The sequence below is a fragment of the Rattus rattus genome, chromosome 14 (genome assembly GCF_011064425.1).
Source record: "Rattus rattus isolate New Zealand chromosome 14, Rrattus_CSIRO_v1, whole genome shotgun sequence".
NCBI lineage: Eukaryota > Metazoa > Chordata > Mammalia > Rodentia > Muridae > Rattus > Rattus rattus.
The window spans coordinates 32940920-32959450 of record NC_046167.1 but is presented as its reverse complement, the minus strand read 5'-3'; the positions used below and the strand labels follow the sequence as shown (position 1 = coordinate 32959450).

Below are 18531 nucleotides of genomic sequence, written 5' to 3'. Positions count from 1 at the left end.
GGTTTAACAAGGCCTAGAGCTGCTTTGGCATTAGGCATGTCTCTGCCTCTTATGTATTATTTAAATGTCAAATTGTGATAATATCATAGACTTGGTTGTTGGTTCTCACTGTTCTTGTAATATAGTGTAGTTTTATTTACAAATAACAACTGTTTCTAGTTCTTCAATTTCCTAAACTTGTTGTGTTTCAATAGCCATGGTTTGCCATTTGCAGTCGTTTTGATTGCCCAAAATCATTGTCTGGCTCACTTTTCATCCCCCCTTTAAGCCATCGATGTAACCAAAAGCAGTCCTTAAAATACCCTCCTCACCCGTGTTTTCTCCCCCACTCAGGGCACATACATGCTTCAACCGATTGGATCTCCCACCGTATCCTTCATATTCCATGTTGTATGAAAAGTTGTTAACAGCAGTTGAAGAAACCAGCACCTTTGGACTTGAGTGAAGACGTGGAACCTTGCCTGACATTGTCCTGAACAGTGACATCACCCTTTCTGGGATGACTTCCTCCCCTCTTTTGACTTTGGTGTTCCATGATTTTTATTTCAAAGCAAATTAGAATTGGCAAAAGCTGTGCATGAAGAATTGCCTTCTTCTAGGATCTAATCTTCAGGCTTATCTCCTCTGTTTCCAATGAACTGCTAGCCTGTATGCAATACTACAAAACAGCTGTCTCAAGGTCTGTGTATACCTCCACATACCTCCATTCCTAACAATGAAATATGAATGCAAGTTATGCTACACTTGACAAAATGGTAATAAATGTTTACTTCCATTTCTATCATTTAAAGATAATTTGAGCTGTAAGCATTTCATGCTTTTATATTCCCACGTCTTCCAAGCAGAACCACTATTTTTCCTAATTTCTAGCAACCATTCCAGACCTGGGAGCTGACTAATTTTTTTCCTCTCTATCTCTACATTTCCTATTCATTCTTTCCAAATGGACAGCCAAGGCCACACAGAAACTTTTTCTTCATTCAACTCATGATTCAAAGGTGTATCAAGTCCCATCAGCCAGAACTAGCCTAGACATATGGTGCAAATATGAAACTTCCAGCAATTAACAACAGCAAGAAGGAAAAGGTTATCAGTAAATCCAAGGGTTACATGGATTATTAACTCAGCTTGAGTTCAGAGAAGTGTAGTGGGGGAGTACCCCTGGTGAACCCTCACCACCCAAGAAGCACAAAACTTGTGTACCATTTCCAAGGAGGAAATTCTAATTGCTGTAGATTGAAGGATGAGCCTTTACCTCTAATTCTGTCACATAGAAAGTGATAAGGCTGACAGAAAAAAGGACAGGACGTATGACATTTATTCAAATCCATGAATTTTGTTTAACCTATTCTCATGCACACATAGTCCACATGAATTCCATGGCTTCTGTTGCAGCCAGGTTTATTTACTTGATAGGCCAACCTTTTGCTTCTTTTTAGCTTTGCTACTTTTCTCATTCTTTTTTCTTTTCTTTCCTTTTTTGAACTCATGTGTTCAAATTCTGTCACACCTGATGTTCACAGACACCACATACGAAGCTGCAGAGCACGATGGTGCTTGTTAAGGATCACGGGCAATATAAACTTCTCCTTCATCCATAGTGATTCTTTGAAGACACACTGACTTGTATCCAAAAAATTCATTTTTTGTAAAGCATTCAGCAAAATATCTAAGAAAATGTGTTTTTAGGAAAACAATCACAGGCTCCACAGACAGCCTGGCATCTTAAGTACATTTGAGATAAAACTAACCATAATGGTCATTTGCTATTTTTGTAACCATGTTATCCGTGTTGTCTGAAATATGACATAAATGAAAGTGGTTTTTCTTCACTGGGAAAAGAAAAGCTAAAGAGACCCAACTATTTAAATATTTGTTGTTGTAGTCAACATATTAAAATAAAAGGCAAAGTCTGAGAATGTAAACTTATGATAAAGCCGTGCCTCGTGGCTCACTATAGCAGTGTGTTTTGTTCCTGCACATTAAAATATTTTCTTAGTAAAAATTATTCACAATGCCATAACACTCTGTGTTCCTGTGTTTCTTTGTCAAGCAAGAAGTATATATTATACAAACTTAGCTTTCGATTGCTATGGAAAAAGAAGTTTTACTGAAAATGGGGTGTATGTTATATGAAACACAGCTTGAAGGGTGAGTAAAATTTGGCCCAAATTTTAGTATTTGAAAAATAATTCCAATGGAGCTGTTATTTATTAATGAACTGGCAACAAAAGCATTGTCAAAATCACTTTCACTAAATCTTTAACTCTTAGAATAGCATATTTAGAATTCATCTTATACATACATAAAAAATTGCAAAAACAAAAAAAATTCAAGCATTAAAGGTTTTACCCACTTACTTGCCATACATTGAAAAGGAGGATGTTGTTCAAATGTAGAAAGCTGCTCCTGAAAAGCTTTACGATTTGCAAAAATGAGACAATCTATTAATCAGATTAAACACCAACGTGTAGAAGGAAGAAATTATCTTAGAAATGACATGTGGATAAGAAACTCAGATAAATGTGTTTTTAAATTAATTTTTAGTTGTACCTCTACCATATTGCCAGGTTCTACACGAATCCCAATAAGCAAGCATGACAACAATAGTATTTCTAATATACTCTTTTTAGTTATTTGAGGATGTTACAAAGTATTTCAATCATATTTGCCCAACACTCTTTTCTCTAACTCCTTCAACATCTACTCAATACTAAATCAACAACTCCTCAATACTAAATTCCTTCTCAATGTCATGCCATCTTTTTTAGTGACCCATCAAGTCCAATTTGTTCTGTCTGTTCATATCTTCAATTAGTGTGAGGAAACACTCCCCTAAAACAAGATTTCTCTTATATCTAGTTTTATGAGTATAATACAGAACCTTTTGGGAGAAGACAAAAAAAATTTTAAAAAGATTTAAAAATTATGTTACAATTTGAAAAAGACAATAAGGTGTTATCATAATTTTATAGATAACACAAATACATTATTCAACAACACGAAGATGACAATCTTCCCAATAGAAATTGAGTCATCAAGATCAGAAGTTCTCTAGAACACTGAGTTCTCTGTGACATCCTGTGTATGTGAGTTGGAGAACATCCTGATGGTTTGCTGCCATCATTATCATAGCACAAATACTTCAGGAACGTTAAGGAAAACAATCAAATGCTAGATGATATTTTGGCAAGCTTCCATTATGAAAGGCTTAAATGGTTTTCCTGTTAATAATGAAGCTATATCATTCAACAGTAAGAGTATTCGTATGGCAAGCCAGTGAGCTGAGTTTTCCACAAAACTTCTAACAGTATGAGGTCTCATTGATAATTCGTGTATCAAGTCACGCGTCTGAAATTTGGGTTCAGAAAATTTGTAAATTGCCACAAATGTTTTCCCAGTCAAGATGAAACACTTTCAAAAGAAAGTAGTTAGAACTTTACATAACAAAATGTGGTGCTTTATTATTATTGTTGTTGTCGTTGTTATTATTATATTGTTATTATTATTATTGTTATTATTATTATGTCTAACAGTGTTCGTCATTAAAACTGCAATACTGTATCATAAATGTGCGGATGACTATTCCAGCCATCACAAAGTCCAAAAGAGAAAGTATTATTTTCCTGTTAATGACATGTAGTCCCTTTGTTCTAGTAGATAAAAGGTGCCTAGAGGTAGTATATAGAGTAAATATTGTTCCATTAGTCTATTTCCTGCAGCTTCCATTACCTAAGGAAATGTCCATAAGGTTTTGTTTACAAGTCTTTGTTCTAGTCAATAACAGGAGACGTCTTGTTACTGGGCTGATTTTGCTTACATCTACAAAAGAAATGTCACATGATACTCAAGACCTCGCTTTCTCTTACAAACGTACATCTTCAAGGAATGTCAATAAACTCACTTTGGTATGGCACTGAGTATGTTCCTTATTGCAAAGAGAAGTCTATAGAAAATTCTAGATCAAGCCTGTGGTCCTGCTGACTGGTACAAGGAACAAAACAATTCAGAAGGATCCCAGCTGCCCCAGCAAACAAACCTCAGAGGAAAATCATTTTTATGTTCACAAACCCATGAAGAAAGGAGCAGATTTTGAAACCATATACATTCCTTGTTTATGCCTATTAGACCTCCACACAAACCATATTTCCTAAGTGTCCTTTATGTAGAGCAAGAAGACATTGATTTTTATGACATCCTATCTGTTGAGAAGTTTCTATGAAAAATTCAGACATGGCTCTTGGAAGATTATCACTGAGCAGAAATCACAAATGACCAATATATGTATGTTTTTGCACACCTGCACCCCTACCACACACACACACACACACACACACACACACACACACACACACACAACCCCAATGCCTGCAGCAGGTAGGTGAGCTGGCCTACAGAGCAGGAAAGCAAGAGAACTATCTCAACCCCTCAGGAGCTGCAGCACGTGAGAGAGCAGGCCTTGCACCTTGCCTGGGCAGCACAGTAGAGCTAGCCCTGGTGTTGAGGGTGATGGTGAGCATGTCATAAGAGCATGATCATATGAGAGCTATCTCTGCCCCTCATCTTCCTTGAAGTGTCATGGGTATGAATAGGAGAGCTGGCCCCACCCCTCACCAGCTGCAGCACTTAGGAGAATGGGTCCTGGTTGCACGTGTGTGTGTGAAAACCAGCCCTAGGCAAAGGGCCCTGATAGTGTGGTCACAGGATTGCTGGTGGGCTAACAAACTCAGCTTCTACCCAGACCCAGATGCAGGGCTCTGAGTTGGCCTGCCCCAACATCTCCAGGGCTTTAAGTAGGCCTACCCCAACATCTATACTCTCTGTGAACTGCTAGAGAATATGAAGGAACTGGTCCTTCATACGTGGATCTCCATGACACAGGGCAAAAACAGGATGTCCAAGAGGAGTCCCAGGAAGGATCCAGAAATGATGGTGTAGCAGAATCCAGAGGACTTGACCCAGACCAATGACTCATTACAATGGACATTTGTAAATAAAGCTGTTTGGGCAAAAGGGTATAGCGTATGACACACCACGACACACTGCAGCTTCTACAGTGAGATGGTTTTGGTTTTGGTTTTAGTTCTTGTTTTCTTTGGGGGGTTTTGTTGTTTTCTTTTGAGGAGAAGTTGCAAGGGTGGAGGCTCAATATGAAGTGATAGGGAGATGTAGGATTGAGGTACGTGATGTGAAACTCACAAAGAATCAATAAAAAGGGATTTTTAAATGTCTCTTTCAGGGGGAAAGGGAAGGAGGGACCTGGGTGGGAAAGGGGACAGGGAAGGGGGAACATGATAAGATAAGTGGGGGGGGCAGGATTGAAGCTCTGAGGGCCAGCAGGAAGAATGGAAACAGGAACCTTGGGAGGTAGGAGGTAGGGGGACCTTCTAGAATGTACTAGAGATCTGGGAGGTGACTCTCAGAACTCAAATGGAGTTAGATGAAATGTCCTACAGTGGGGAGAGGGAACTTGTAAAGTCCACCTCCAGCAAAAAGACAGGGCATCAATTGAGGGATGGGGTTTCAGAGACACAAATGAAGAGCCTGAGTGAAAGGTCCACTGACTGGCCCAAAGTGAGATCCAGCTTGGGGAGGCCCCTGACACTATTACTGATACTATGGAGTGCTCACAAACAGGAGCCTAGCATGACTGCCCTCCGAAAGGTTCAACAAGCAGCTGAAGGGGTCAGATGCAGATATTTATAACCAACCAATGGACACAAGCCGGGGACCCCTGTGGTGGAATTAGGGAAAAGGCTGCAAGAAGCTGAGGAGGACCAGCAGTCTCAACTAACCTGGATCCCCGAGATCTCTCACCGAGTCACCAACCAGGCAGTATATGCCTGCTGATATGAGGCCCCTGACACATACAGCAGAGGACTGCCAGGTTTGGACTCAGTGGGAGAAGATGCATGCAACCGTCAGAGACGGTTGGGACATCCTCTTGGAGATGGGGGAAGGGTGGTGAGTGGAGGTATAGGATGAGGAACGTTCAGAGGGCAGACTGGGATGGGGATAAGACTGGACTGTAAACAAGATTAAAGAATTAAAAAAAAGAAAAAAAAAACCCAATCTGTAGTTTTCCTGTCCAGCCATGTGACGTCATAAAATAGCTTCCTGAATTACTCAAAACTTCTCCTTTTCTTCTTTCTTTTTTCCTGAACATGCTTTCCTTAACACTCTGGGTTTCCCCAACATTTTAGGCATCCCTCTCTCTAATGCCACCCTCCAGACATTGTGCATGCAAGTTCACCATGTGTCTGACCTCCGCCCCAGCTTAAACAGCATAGCTTTTTTTCCCCCCTTCTCTCACAGAAATCTGCCTGCCTCTGCCTCCACATACGAAGTGGAAATTTCTGATTTCTTTGGAGATTCAGTTGTGTCATGTGACGCTTTTCTGAAAGCTGTCTTAGGAGAGAATGTTTTGCTGAGGCGGCACATGAAAAGACATATGGTGTTTGGAAACGGTCTAAGTACAAGCAACAGACGGCGAATGATGTTCTTGCATTGGTTCGCCTTGCAACAATTCAGTGATCTTTGCTGATCTTCACTTTATCCTGACTTCAAAGAGAGTAATGAGCCAAAGAATTTCTTCTGGTATTCTGCCTGCTTCTTGCCACTTCCGTGGTCTCCTGCAGCTTCAGTAGAGCCTTGTGATTTCTTCTGGACTGAGCTGCTGATAATGTTTGGTGATTGCTGATTGGACGGGGCTGCCACTACTGATTTGTGTTTGATGTTTTGTAATGGACAAGGAAGATTGGTATAGTCCTAACGACCTCCTTTTCCTATAAATCTCCTTCCCCTGCCTCTGGTCAGTGGGCTAGAAAGGAGGTTGAAGCATTTACGAACCCTTAACAAAGTAGGTTTTAAAAAACCAAAGCCTACACACATCCCTACTGGAATCTATATGATGTTTAAATATCTGAAAGTAGAAAGGGAATAATTTGGGAAGAAGAAGGGAACTAGCAGAAAGGTGTAGGGAGTCAAAGAAAAGTCACAGGATGTGACTATGTAGCCTGTATTGGAAATAACTATGTAGACCAGGCTTGCCTCCAACTCTCAGAGACCTGTCAGTCTCATGAGTGCTAGAATCAAAGATATGTGTCACCATATCTAATCCTAACCTGAAGTTATATTTGCAAGCGGAAAATCGAAGAGTAGAAATAAAGGTTCACTAATTCCTTTATGAGTCTAAATGAGTAGAAAAAAATTAAAGCTGCAAAAATTAGAATTATACATTATCCATTTGTATTAAATTTTTATAACTTACCTGGAGATGATGCTTAAAACAGATTAAGGCCTTGTTAAAAAGGCTAATACTGTGTTATTGATAAATCTTCACTACTGTTTTTAAAACTGTATAAACTGCTGACATGACTGCTCTAAGGTATGGTGAAAGGGAAACTTTTCATTGCAAAGATATGAGAAAGAGAGCAACCATAGGCATCTGGAAGAGTCCAGAGCAGAGAAAGAAAGTAGACTGAACATGGCCAGCATACTTGATGTGACCAGGGCTACCTGTGAGAGAGGGAAGAATATCAGGGAATGGAGAATACAGGAATCATCAATGAAATACCAAATACATATTCCAGACATATATCATTCCATTAAGCACACTATTTTTCTTTACTAGCTAAATATATGTTATTCCACATGTCAGAATCCACAAGGTTCAAATTGCAATATCTCTTTAAAATAATAATACAAGCTCCTTTGTCATGTTATTCTATTAACATGATGTAGTGTCAACGACGGGTGCTGAGTCCCTGGAAGAGAATGGGGGACAAGAGACACGAAGAAGGACACCAAGACAAGAGTCTGATCAAGGGGACAACTTTATTTTTTCCCAAGGCTGAATTTGTACCATAACAGAGGTAACAGAGGGAGGGGGGAAGTGTGAAACATTTACGCAGGCCAAGGACACAGTATTCGTGTGGTCAACTGATATCAACAGGATGTTGGTTTTTCAGAAAGGTTACAGGTCGTCACATTGGGTATCTTGACATCAGATGTATTTCTCTGCAAGGTCACAACTTTATCATATCATTATTCATCCTGACCACCAGATTTGTATTAGGCTTCTGCAGCTGGCTGGGGATTTTCCATGAACCCAGTCATACTAAATTCTAACCATAATAATAACATCAATAATGGAGGGCTTCAAGGGCATCGCTCCTAACAATGTAGCCTTGACTCCTTTTAGGGATAAAATGAAACGGACAAAAATAAAAGTCAGTCCCATTTCAGGTAGAGAATATTTAAATATTGGGATAGAGGTCTTTAGCTTGGGGGGTGCTATCTCACATTGGAACCTGGGAAGCATAGTTTCATCCACCAGTGTCTTGATGAGCTGTGCCATGTCTTCTACACACAACAAACAATGGCAGGAGCGCTTCCCAATGTGAATGCAGCTGAGGAAGCCCTAGCAACTTCTCCTATGGAAGATACACAAATTATTCTTTATAAAACAGCTTATAAAGAAAACCTCTCTCTGGAAAAAAAGGACTTAACTTATTTTACATTTCACTTAAAATACCTGGAAAGTTAAACAAAAAAACAATTATACTTATTGTCTGATTAACTGCTGTTAGCACACTATGGTCAAGACTTATTCACTAGAGAGCTGACCCTCTGTCACAGTTCACCATACCCAGATCTGGTGGGGAGAGAGCTGGATTCTCAGAAGTGTGGACAATCCTGAGAACACAGGTGAGATCACCACATCTGCTCACATTCCTGGCCCAAGAGGAACCCACCTGGATCTCTCTGGACACAGGAACCAAGGAGCAGTCTGGGACAGGATTCTTCGAGTTTTGGCATGCACCCAGAGTTGACCCTGTGAAATAGCTCTGTGTACACAGATCCTACTGGAAGAAATCCTGTCGCCAGGAGTTCTGACACAGAGGCTTAGAGGAGGATCAAGTCACAGTCAGAGAAATCAAGACCAGCTAACACCAGAGAGAAGCAGATGGTGAGAGGCAAGCTCAAGAACCTAAGCAACAGAAAAAAAAGGCTACTTGGCATCATCAGAATCCAGTTCTCCCACCAAAGCAAATACTAGATATCACAACACACTGGAAAAGCATTTGATTTTAGATTTAAAATCAAATCTCATGATGGTGATAGAGGACTTTAAGAAGGACATAAATAACTCCCTTAAAGACTAACAGGACAACACAGATAAACAAGTAGAAGACCTTAAAGAGGAAACACAAAAATCCCTTAAAGAATTACAGGAAAACAAAACCAAACAGGTGAAGGAATTGGATAAAACCATCCAGGATTTAAAAATGGAAATAGAAACAATAAAGGAATCACAAAGGGAGACAACCTTAAAGACAGAAAACATAAGAAAGAGATCAGAAGTCATAGATGCAAGCATTACCAACAGAATACAAGAGATAGAAGAGAGAATCTCAGGGGCAGAAGATACCATAGAAAACATTGACACAACCTTCAATGAAAATGCAAAACACAAAAAGCTCTAAACAAGAACATCCAGGAAATTTCAGGATGCAATGAAAAGACCAAACCTAAGGATAATAGGTATAGAAGAGAGCAAAGACTCCCAACTAAAAGCACCAGTAAATACCTTCAACAAAACCATAGAAGAAAACTTCCCTAACCTAAAGAAAGAGATGCCCATAAACATACAAGAAGCCTACAGAACTCCAAATAGATTGGACCAGAAAAGAAATTCCTCCTGTCACATAATAGTCAAAATACCAAATGCACAAAACAAAGAAAGAATATTAAAAACAGGAAGGGAAAAAGGTCAAGTAACATATAAAGGCAGACCTATCAGAATTATACCAGACTTCTCACCAGAGACTATGAAAGCTAGAAGATCTTGGTCAGATGTCATACAGACCCTAAGAGAACACAAATGCCAGCCCAGGCTACTTACTATATCCAGCAAAACTCTCAATAAACATAGACGAAGAAATCAAAATAATCCATGACAAAACCAAATTGACACAATATTTTTCCACATATCCTGCCCTATAAAGGATAATAGATGGAAAACTCCAACACAAGGAGGTAACAAACCCTAGAAAAAGCAAGGAAGTAATCTTCTTGCAACAAACCAAAAAGAAGAGAGCCAAGCAAACATAATTCCACCTCTAACAACAAAAATAACAGAAAACAACGACCCTTGGTTCCTAATATCTCTCAACATCAATGGACTCAATTCCCCCAAAAAAAGACATAGACTAACAGCCTAGATATATAAAGAAGACCCAGAATTTTGCTGCATGCAGAAAACACATCAGTAACAAAGACAGACACTACCTCAAAGTAAAAGGCTGGAAAACAATTTTACAAGCAAATAGTCTAAAGAAACAAGCTAGAGTAGGCATTCTAACATCAAATAAAATCTACTTTCAATGAAAAGTTATCAAAAAAGATAAGGAAGGACACTTCAAATTCCTCAAAGGAAAAATCCACGAATCTCAATCCTGAATACCTATGCTCCAAATGCAAGGACACCTACATTCATGAAAGAAACCTTACTAAAGCACAAAGCTCACATTGCACCTCACACAATAATAGTAGGAGATTTCAACACCCCACTCTCATCAATGGAAAGATCATGGAAACAAAAACTAAAGGGAGACACAGGGAAAATGACAGAAGTTATGAACCAAATGGATTTAACAGATATTTATAGAGCATTTCATCCTAAAACAAAAGAAAATAGCTTCTTCTCAGGACCTCATGGTACCTTCTCCAAATCTGACCACGTAATCAGCCACAAAACAAGCCTCAATAGATACAAAGAGATTGAAATAATCCCATGCATCCTATCAGATCACCACAGACTAAGGCTGGTCTTCAATAACAACAAAACAACAGAAAGCCCACATATACATGGAAGCTGAACAATGCTCTACTCAATGATAACTTGGTCAAGGAAGAAATAAAGAAATCAAAGACTTTTTAGAATGTAATGAAAATAAAGGCACAACATACCCAAACTTATGGGACACAATGAAAGCAGTGCTAAGAGGAAAACTCATAGATCAGAGTGCCTCCAAAAAGAAACAGGAGAGACTATAATACTACACTAGCAGCTTGACAGCACACCTAAAAGCTCTAGAACAAAAAGAAATAAATACACACAAGAGAGTAGTAGGCAGGAAATAATCAAAATCAGGGCTGAAATCAACCACGTAGAAACAAAAAGGACTATACAGAGAATGAACAAAACGAGGAGCTTGTTCTTTGAGAAAATCAACAAGATAGATATAACCATAGCTATTCTAAACACAGAGCACAGAGAGTGTATCCAAATTAACAAAATCAGAAATGAAAAGGGAGACATAACAACAGAATCTGAGGAAATTTTTAAAAAAATCATCAGATCCTACTACAAAAGCATATACTCAACAAATCTGGAAAATGTGGACGAAATGGACAATTTTCTAGACAGATACTAAGTATCAAAATTAAATAAGGATTAGATAAGCCATCTAAACAGTCCGATTAACCCTTAAAAAAAAATAGAAGCATGTCCCGCGCTATTGTCTCTCCAGCAAGAACACGCGCGCACACCAGGATCCTTCTGCAGCAAAGCGTTTGCTTATTACATCTTGAAGAGGAGAGAGCGGGCCCTTGAAAGGCACTGCTTATAAAACCCACAGCGTTGGTCCACGCCTGATTGGTCGCTATACCCATGATCTCACTGGCACGCCCCGGGGTGGGCAAAGACTTGGTGCGAACACACTCTTGCACATGCACACACAGCTAGTTTCCTGAAAGGAAGTCGGGCTGGCGCAGTGGAAGCCAGCGCCATCTTGTAATGGCGAATGCTATCCCAGCTTTCCACATGGGGCGCAGCGGAAGCCAGCGCCATCTTGTGATGGCGAATGTTATTGAGGCTTTCCACATCTCCTCCCTTTTTGTTTTACTAGAATGAGGCTGGTCTAGGCCTCTGTAGTTACGTCCATCTGCTGTGGCTCCTGTCTTAGGTATTTCCTCAATGTCACAGCCTTATCCGCCGAGGGTAAATCGCCACCGGGCCCCGTGTCTTAGATTGGTCTGTGCATGAGGAAAGTTGCCCGTCTTCTGGATACTGCAGTGCTGTGTGACAGTAACTGCTAAAATCCACCTGGGGCTTAACTCTACAAAAGAGGCCAGCCAGAAAATGAGGGGGAAATCATGATCACCCTATCGGGTAAATGAGGAAACCTCAGCGGTGTAGAAGGGCTGATCAAAGAATCATTGAGTCTCTCTCATCCCAGTGTAATGGATCCACAAATCCATGGGGTGCAAGAGCAGAGAACTCAGATGTCGACTAATTTTTGAGGATAGATAACCAAATTTCAGGGGAGGCCCTTTGTTCAATGGCCACAAGTGCTTGAGTGATAATGACCTTGTCATGTTTCTATTGAGATCTGAGTTTGTAAACCAACCATAGCATAAACACTAATCCACAGCATAGGGCTGCACCAAACAGAGTCACTCCCGATAAGTAGTGGGCACCTCATCTGGTTCTCCTCAGCTGCTACCACCAAGGGCCGTAGTCAAGCCGCTCCTATAATAAAATTTAGAATTCCCAATTGTTAGTAACTACTCTAGAAAGTTCACCCACTGTGCTTGTCTAACAATAGATTGGGGGAGGGTAACTCTAGACACTGCAGACACAATGGCTGCAGCAGTAATGGCTGCTACAATAGTAGCAAAAGTAACAAGGTCTTTCCCAGGACAGTTTAGGATCGGTCATTCTTCTCTGGAACAACCAGCAGGCAATGGAACCATGTCTGAGATCTGTACAACCAGGGCAGAGTTCCCCAGTCCACAGCAGCTTCACGCAGATGGCATTCCTGTGAAGCTATAGACTGCAAAATGACTAAGGCAGCAAGAGTCACCAGGGGAATGAGGGGGGCAGGGGTAACAGCTGGAGTCCAATTTTCTCCAGCAAGCAGCAGTGCGCAGAGGGTTGGAGTGCAGGCGCAGTGGGATGGGACACAATGACTGCAGCAACGTCAAAATCTCTGTGATGACAAAAGATGTGGGGGAATCCTCCGTCTTCCTCCAAGGACACAGGAATGACTCCAGGGACCCGAACCACGAGAGCTGAATCTTCATGCCTCTGGCAGCTGGCATACTCTTGTAGCATCCTGTAGAAAAAACACAAACATTCCCTCTTCCCCATATAAAATACCTGGACAGGATCATGCCAAATGCAGAAGAATGCCTAGTTGTAGGGTGCCATAAACATTCAGAGTTCCTTGGCATCCAAATTTTAAAATTGGAAATAAAAGGAGTATTATTAAATAATTGTATAGTATACATAGCATACAGGGATATAACTCCCCCTTTTTATTTATTAAGATATAAACTGTCTAGTATCATTGTCCTCCCTCGTTAAGGGGTCCAGGCAATCTAGTTTGAGTTCCCAAATGGCCTACAAAGGAACAGTACTTAGTGCTTAACTACTAAGCCATCTCTCCAGCACCTCACAAGTTTTAAGCATTAATTAGAAATGTCAAATCCTGTAAACAAGGTCCAGATTTAGCCTTATTTAGAAATCCCTGAGTTGGCAGGGTGAGGCTGGGCGTTGAAAGTAAGCAAATGGAGTCTTTCTCTTTTTGTGAGGGTGTGTTATCAACTCCATTACCATTTTTAAAGAGCTGGGTCTATGGTTTTGTTTAGTTGTCTGAGCCAGAGCACTGAAAGGACAGTGAGTTGTCAGACATTCACACTGAAATCATCACTCACTAATTTCATGTAGAAAACTTGTCTCCAATAAGGCATTAACTAATTGTAAAATTTAAGGGTTAGTAGTATCTAAAAAAAAAAAAAGGAAAACTTTTTAATCAATTGTGAAACCACAAGCCACACATTGGCTATCAGTATATGAATTGAAAGCTTGATTTTTTTTTTTAACATTTTAAAAACAGTGGCTACAGCACGTAATTGAATAGTCTGTGTTGAAGCAGGGGAAACTCAAGAGAATAAACAAGTGATCTAATCATACATGTAGCCTTTTCATTAGATGAACCACCTATAGATACAATAAGCGCATTTCCTATGGGTTGTATGCACAAATATACAGGAAGTACAAAAGCATGTAAAGAGTAAAATTATCAATTTTGTCTGAAAAATTTGTATATGTAATAGGCCAAATATCAGTATTTTGTAATAACCAATTTGATTGCTGTTTGGAATAAGGTATGTTTCACCAGGTTTCTTTTTAAAATACTTCCATGACTCTAGCCTACAATTCTGTATTAACACAACTGAAGCTTTATCTCCAATGAGGATAACAAAGGCTTAAGTCCTCTGGTAAGGTGAGGTATTTTGGCAATTAACATATCCTTAGAAGCTTAAAATTAGTTTCAAATATTCTTTTCTGGAGTAGTGTAACAGCTACTCCCCAAATATTAAAGCTCATTTTGAGAGCAAAGATTTGTAGTAAAAATTTCCATATACACTGAAAGATTCAAAGTTCTAACTTCTTACATTGAAGAAGCAACAAAATTACATAATATAAGGCTATTAGCCATTCTTTTGTAAAATTTTTAATGATATCACTTCATGGGCTCTCTAAAATTATAAGCAAGCTCATGAAATGAAAACTCACAATTGCTATGACGAAAACAAATTGTATAATATCAATCCTCTAAATCTGTCTTGAAATGGCAGTTGGAGTAAGGAAACTGGCTGTAATGTTCTCACAAGTTCGAAAACCTTATCAATCCTTTATAAATCCTGTAACAATCTCTACCTGTTTGATTTTTTCTCAATTATAAATAAGTTTGAGTTAGTCAATGTAACACTGGCAATCCTTAATCACAATCCTTAAGTTCTCCTTGTAACACCAGAGCACAACCACAAGGTCACCTGAGTTCTGAGTAGTGACTAGGCAGCTGTCCTTGGGGCAGTGGAATTAGCATTAAAATACAGATAACTTCAGGGCAAACCACAACTTTGGAAAGCAAAACTCAACCTCCAACAAACAATCTAGTCTCCAAAATCTAGTCTCCAAGACACCGAGTCTATCCTTCATGCTACAAAGTTTGACTGTCAATTCCTACATATCAACGCACGATGGTGCGGTCTCCAATACCTCAATAAAGAGACATTGTCTTAAATTCTTTTAGAAGCCTGGTTTCTAGGATAAGAGTTCGATAAAAATATTATCTCAATTTAGACCTGTTTCCCTAGGTTGGCTCATGTCACATGTTGTCTAGAATGACTTCATCCAAATTACCAGCTTTATGTCAACTTTCTGTTACCAATATTATACCTTTTTAACCATATCTAATAACTTAAAAGCCAATAGTCCATAACCAAGGCACGTAGAGCATATTTATACATTTAAAACCAATGAGAAACAAAATTGAAGTGGCTACATATATCTTTAATATTTAGAACAAACACCATTATGACTTTTCTAGCTGTGATTTTAAGAGAAGCACCTTGTCACCTGCTAAGTCTAATAATCAGCTCATGTAGACGCTCATCCCCGGGCAGCTTCTCCAGCTACCTAGACTCCTGGCTACAGATACAGGGCTCCAAGGACTGATTGAAACTGCTTTTTATTCATTTGTTCCTTTTTTGAAACGAGTTAAAACCAAATCAAGATGTGAACGATTGGCAGATAAAGTTTTTACCATTTTCTCTTTTGAACATGAAACATAAAACATTTAAACAACGAGAAGCAAGAACCACAGACATAAACTGACAGACATGGACAGCTTGGTGCACCAAGGACAGACAATATACATAGAGGGAAAAACTAGATGGTGTCCCACCAAAGAGACCCAGATTCCAATAGGAGTCAGCAGAGAGGTAGGATTTCCCCTTTCCCACCACTTCCACGGTGACCATCCACTCGAGTGGAGTTGATATGGACGATGGATTGTCTCAATTCCTGGACTAGTCCATCAATGTGTTGAAACCAAATTCCTGTAAGATACTGAGATATATTACGGGATATCTGAGCAGCACGACTGACATTCACAAATGGTATGGAAGTGAAACACAGTCCTGAATATTTCCACTCACAACCCAATTACATTAACTCCATCAAGCTGTGTATGGGCATTGAGATGTCCTTGGGGGTAGGGGGTAGGAAAAATGAAGAATTGAGATATCTTTTTGTTTGATTCTCCTGAATAAATGTTTCAGGCGGTCTACCTCTATCAAATCTGATCAGTATGACTCTGTGAAGTTTCCAAAGCCTAATCACACCTTTTACAAGCACAAAGACAAAATTTTTCTCCAAAACACTGTGTTCCTTTTATCTCCTCCCTTTTTCTCTCCCAGGGCGTCCTTTCCCTTATCTCTCACTTCCTCGGATCCAAGGTCCTTGGAAGGGCCTTTTTTCTTAGGTGCACCTTTTCTCTTTGAGCTCTTTCATCCCGCTCTGTTTCTGACATGCTGTCCTGTAACTCCCCTAGCGCTCCCTGTCCTGCTATTACTGTTGGGCAGGATTTCTCATCTTCTAGGCACGATTTCTGACTGTGCCTAGCGGCAGCCGCAAAATCAAAAAACAAAAGAGAAAGAATGAGCGCTGCCAAAACAATAACAAAAGCTTCCACCGCATCTTTTAATGGGGGAGAGAGATGAGAGAGATCAAGACCAAACATGCCTCTCAGAGATTACCTTTCGACCTGCAGTTCTGGACCCTCTCCGCGAACGGAGGCTCTCCTCGGCGCTGGCGATGGTGAGGCATTTGTCCCGGGTTTTGGCACCAAATATCCCACGCTATCGTCTCACCAGCAAGAACACGCGCGCACACCAGGATCCTTCTGCAGCAAAGCGTTTATTACATCTTGAAGAGGAGAGACCGGGGCCCAGAAAGGCGCTGCTTATAAAACCCTAGCACAGCGCGTCCACACCTGATTGGTCGCTTACCCATGATCTCACTGGCATGCCCCGGGGTGGGCAAAGACTTGGCGCAAACACACTCTTGTACATGCGCACACAGCTAGTTTCCTGAAAGGAAGTCGGGCTAGCGCAGCGGAAGCCAGCACCATTTTGTAATGGCGAATGCTATCCCAGCTTTCCACGTGGGGTGCAGTGGAAGCCAGCGCCATCTTGTGATGGCGAATGTTATTGAGGCTTTCCACAGAAGCAGTCATTAAAACTCTCCCAGCCCAGGACCAGATGGGTTTAGTTCAGAACTCTATCAGACTTTCATAGAAGGCCTAATACAAATACTGTACAAACTATTACACAAAATAGAAACGCAAGAAACACTACCCAACCCCTTCTATGGAGCCACAATTATGCTTATATTTAAACCACACAAAGACCCAACAAAGAAAGAGAACTTCAGACCAATTTCCCCTATGAATATCGACGCAAAAGTACTCAATAAAACTCTTGAAAACCAAATCAAAGAACACATCAAAACAATCATCCATCATGATCAAGTAGGCTTCATCCCAGGTATGCAGGGAGGGTTTAATATAAGGAAATCCATCAATGTAATCCACTACATAAACAAACTCAAAGAAAAAAAAAAAACCACATGATCATTTCATTAGATGCTGAGAAACCATTTGACAAAATTCAACACCCCTTCATGTTAAAAGTCCTGGAAAGATTATGAATTCAAGGGCCATACCTAAACATAGTAAAAGCCATATACAACAAACAAGTAGCCAACATCAAACTAAATGAAGAGAAATTGAAGCAATCCCACTAAAATCAGGGACTAGACAAGGCTGCTCATTTTCTCCCTACTTATACAATATAGTACACAAAGTACTAGCCAGAGCAATGAGACAACAAAAGGAGGTCAAACGGATACAAATTGGATAAGAAAAAGTCAAAATATCACTCTTTGGAGATGATAGTATACTTAAATGACCCCAAAAATTCCACCAAAAAACTCTTAAACCTGATAAACTACTTCAGTAAAGTGGCTGGGTATAAAATTAAATCAAGCAAATCAACCTTCCTCTACTCAAAGGATAAACAGGCCAAGAAAGAAATGGGGAAATGACACCCTTCACAATAGTAAAAAATAACATAAAATACCTCAGTGTGACTCTAACCAAGTAAGTGAAAGATCTGTATGATAAGAACGTCAAGCCTCTGAAGAAAGAAATTGAAGAAGATCTCAGAAGATGGAAAGATCTCCCATGCTCATGGATTAGCAGGATTAATATTGTAAAAATGGCCATCTTAACAAAAGCAGTCTACAGATTCAATGCAATCCCCATCAAAATTCCAACTCAATTGTTCATAGAGTTAGAAAGACCAATTTGTCAATTAATTTGGAATAATTAAAAAAATAAAAACAGGGTAGGGAAAACTATTTTCAACAATAAAAGAACTTCTGGGGGAATCACCATCCCTGACCTCAAGCTGTATTACAGAGTACTCCCGATAACAACTGCATGCTATGGGTACAGAGACAAGCAGGTAGATCAGTGGAATAGAATTGAAGACCCAGAAATGAACCCACACATCTATGGTCTCTTGATCTTTGACAAAGGAGCTAAAACCATCCAATGGAAGAAAGATAGCATTTTTAACAAATGGTGCTGGTTCAACTGGAGGACAGCA

At 39.9% G+C, this 18531-nt stretch overlaps 1 protein-coding gene across 3 annotated transcripts in view; it reads left to right on the top strand.

The window, feature by feature from the left end:
- The window catches only part of Hecw1 (HECT, C2 and WW domain containing E3 ubiquitin protein ligase 1), a 367055-nt gene extending 364689 nt beyond the window's left edge, over positions 1-2366 (top strand). For all 3 annotated transcript variants that reach the window (XM_032884399.1, XM_032884397.1, XM_032884396.1), the window contains one exon: positions 334-2366. In XM_032884399.1, coding sequence (XP_032740290.1) covers positions 334-445 — 112 coding nt within the window. In that variant the 3' untranslated portion in view covers positions 446-2366. The remainder of the gene's footprint in view (positions 1-333) is intronic.
- The last annotated feature ends 16165 nt before the right edge of the window (positions 2367-18531 follow it).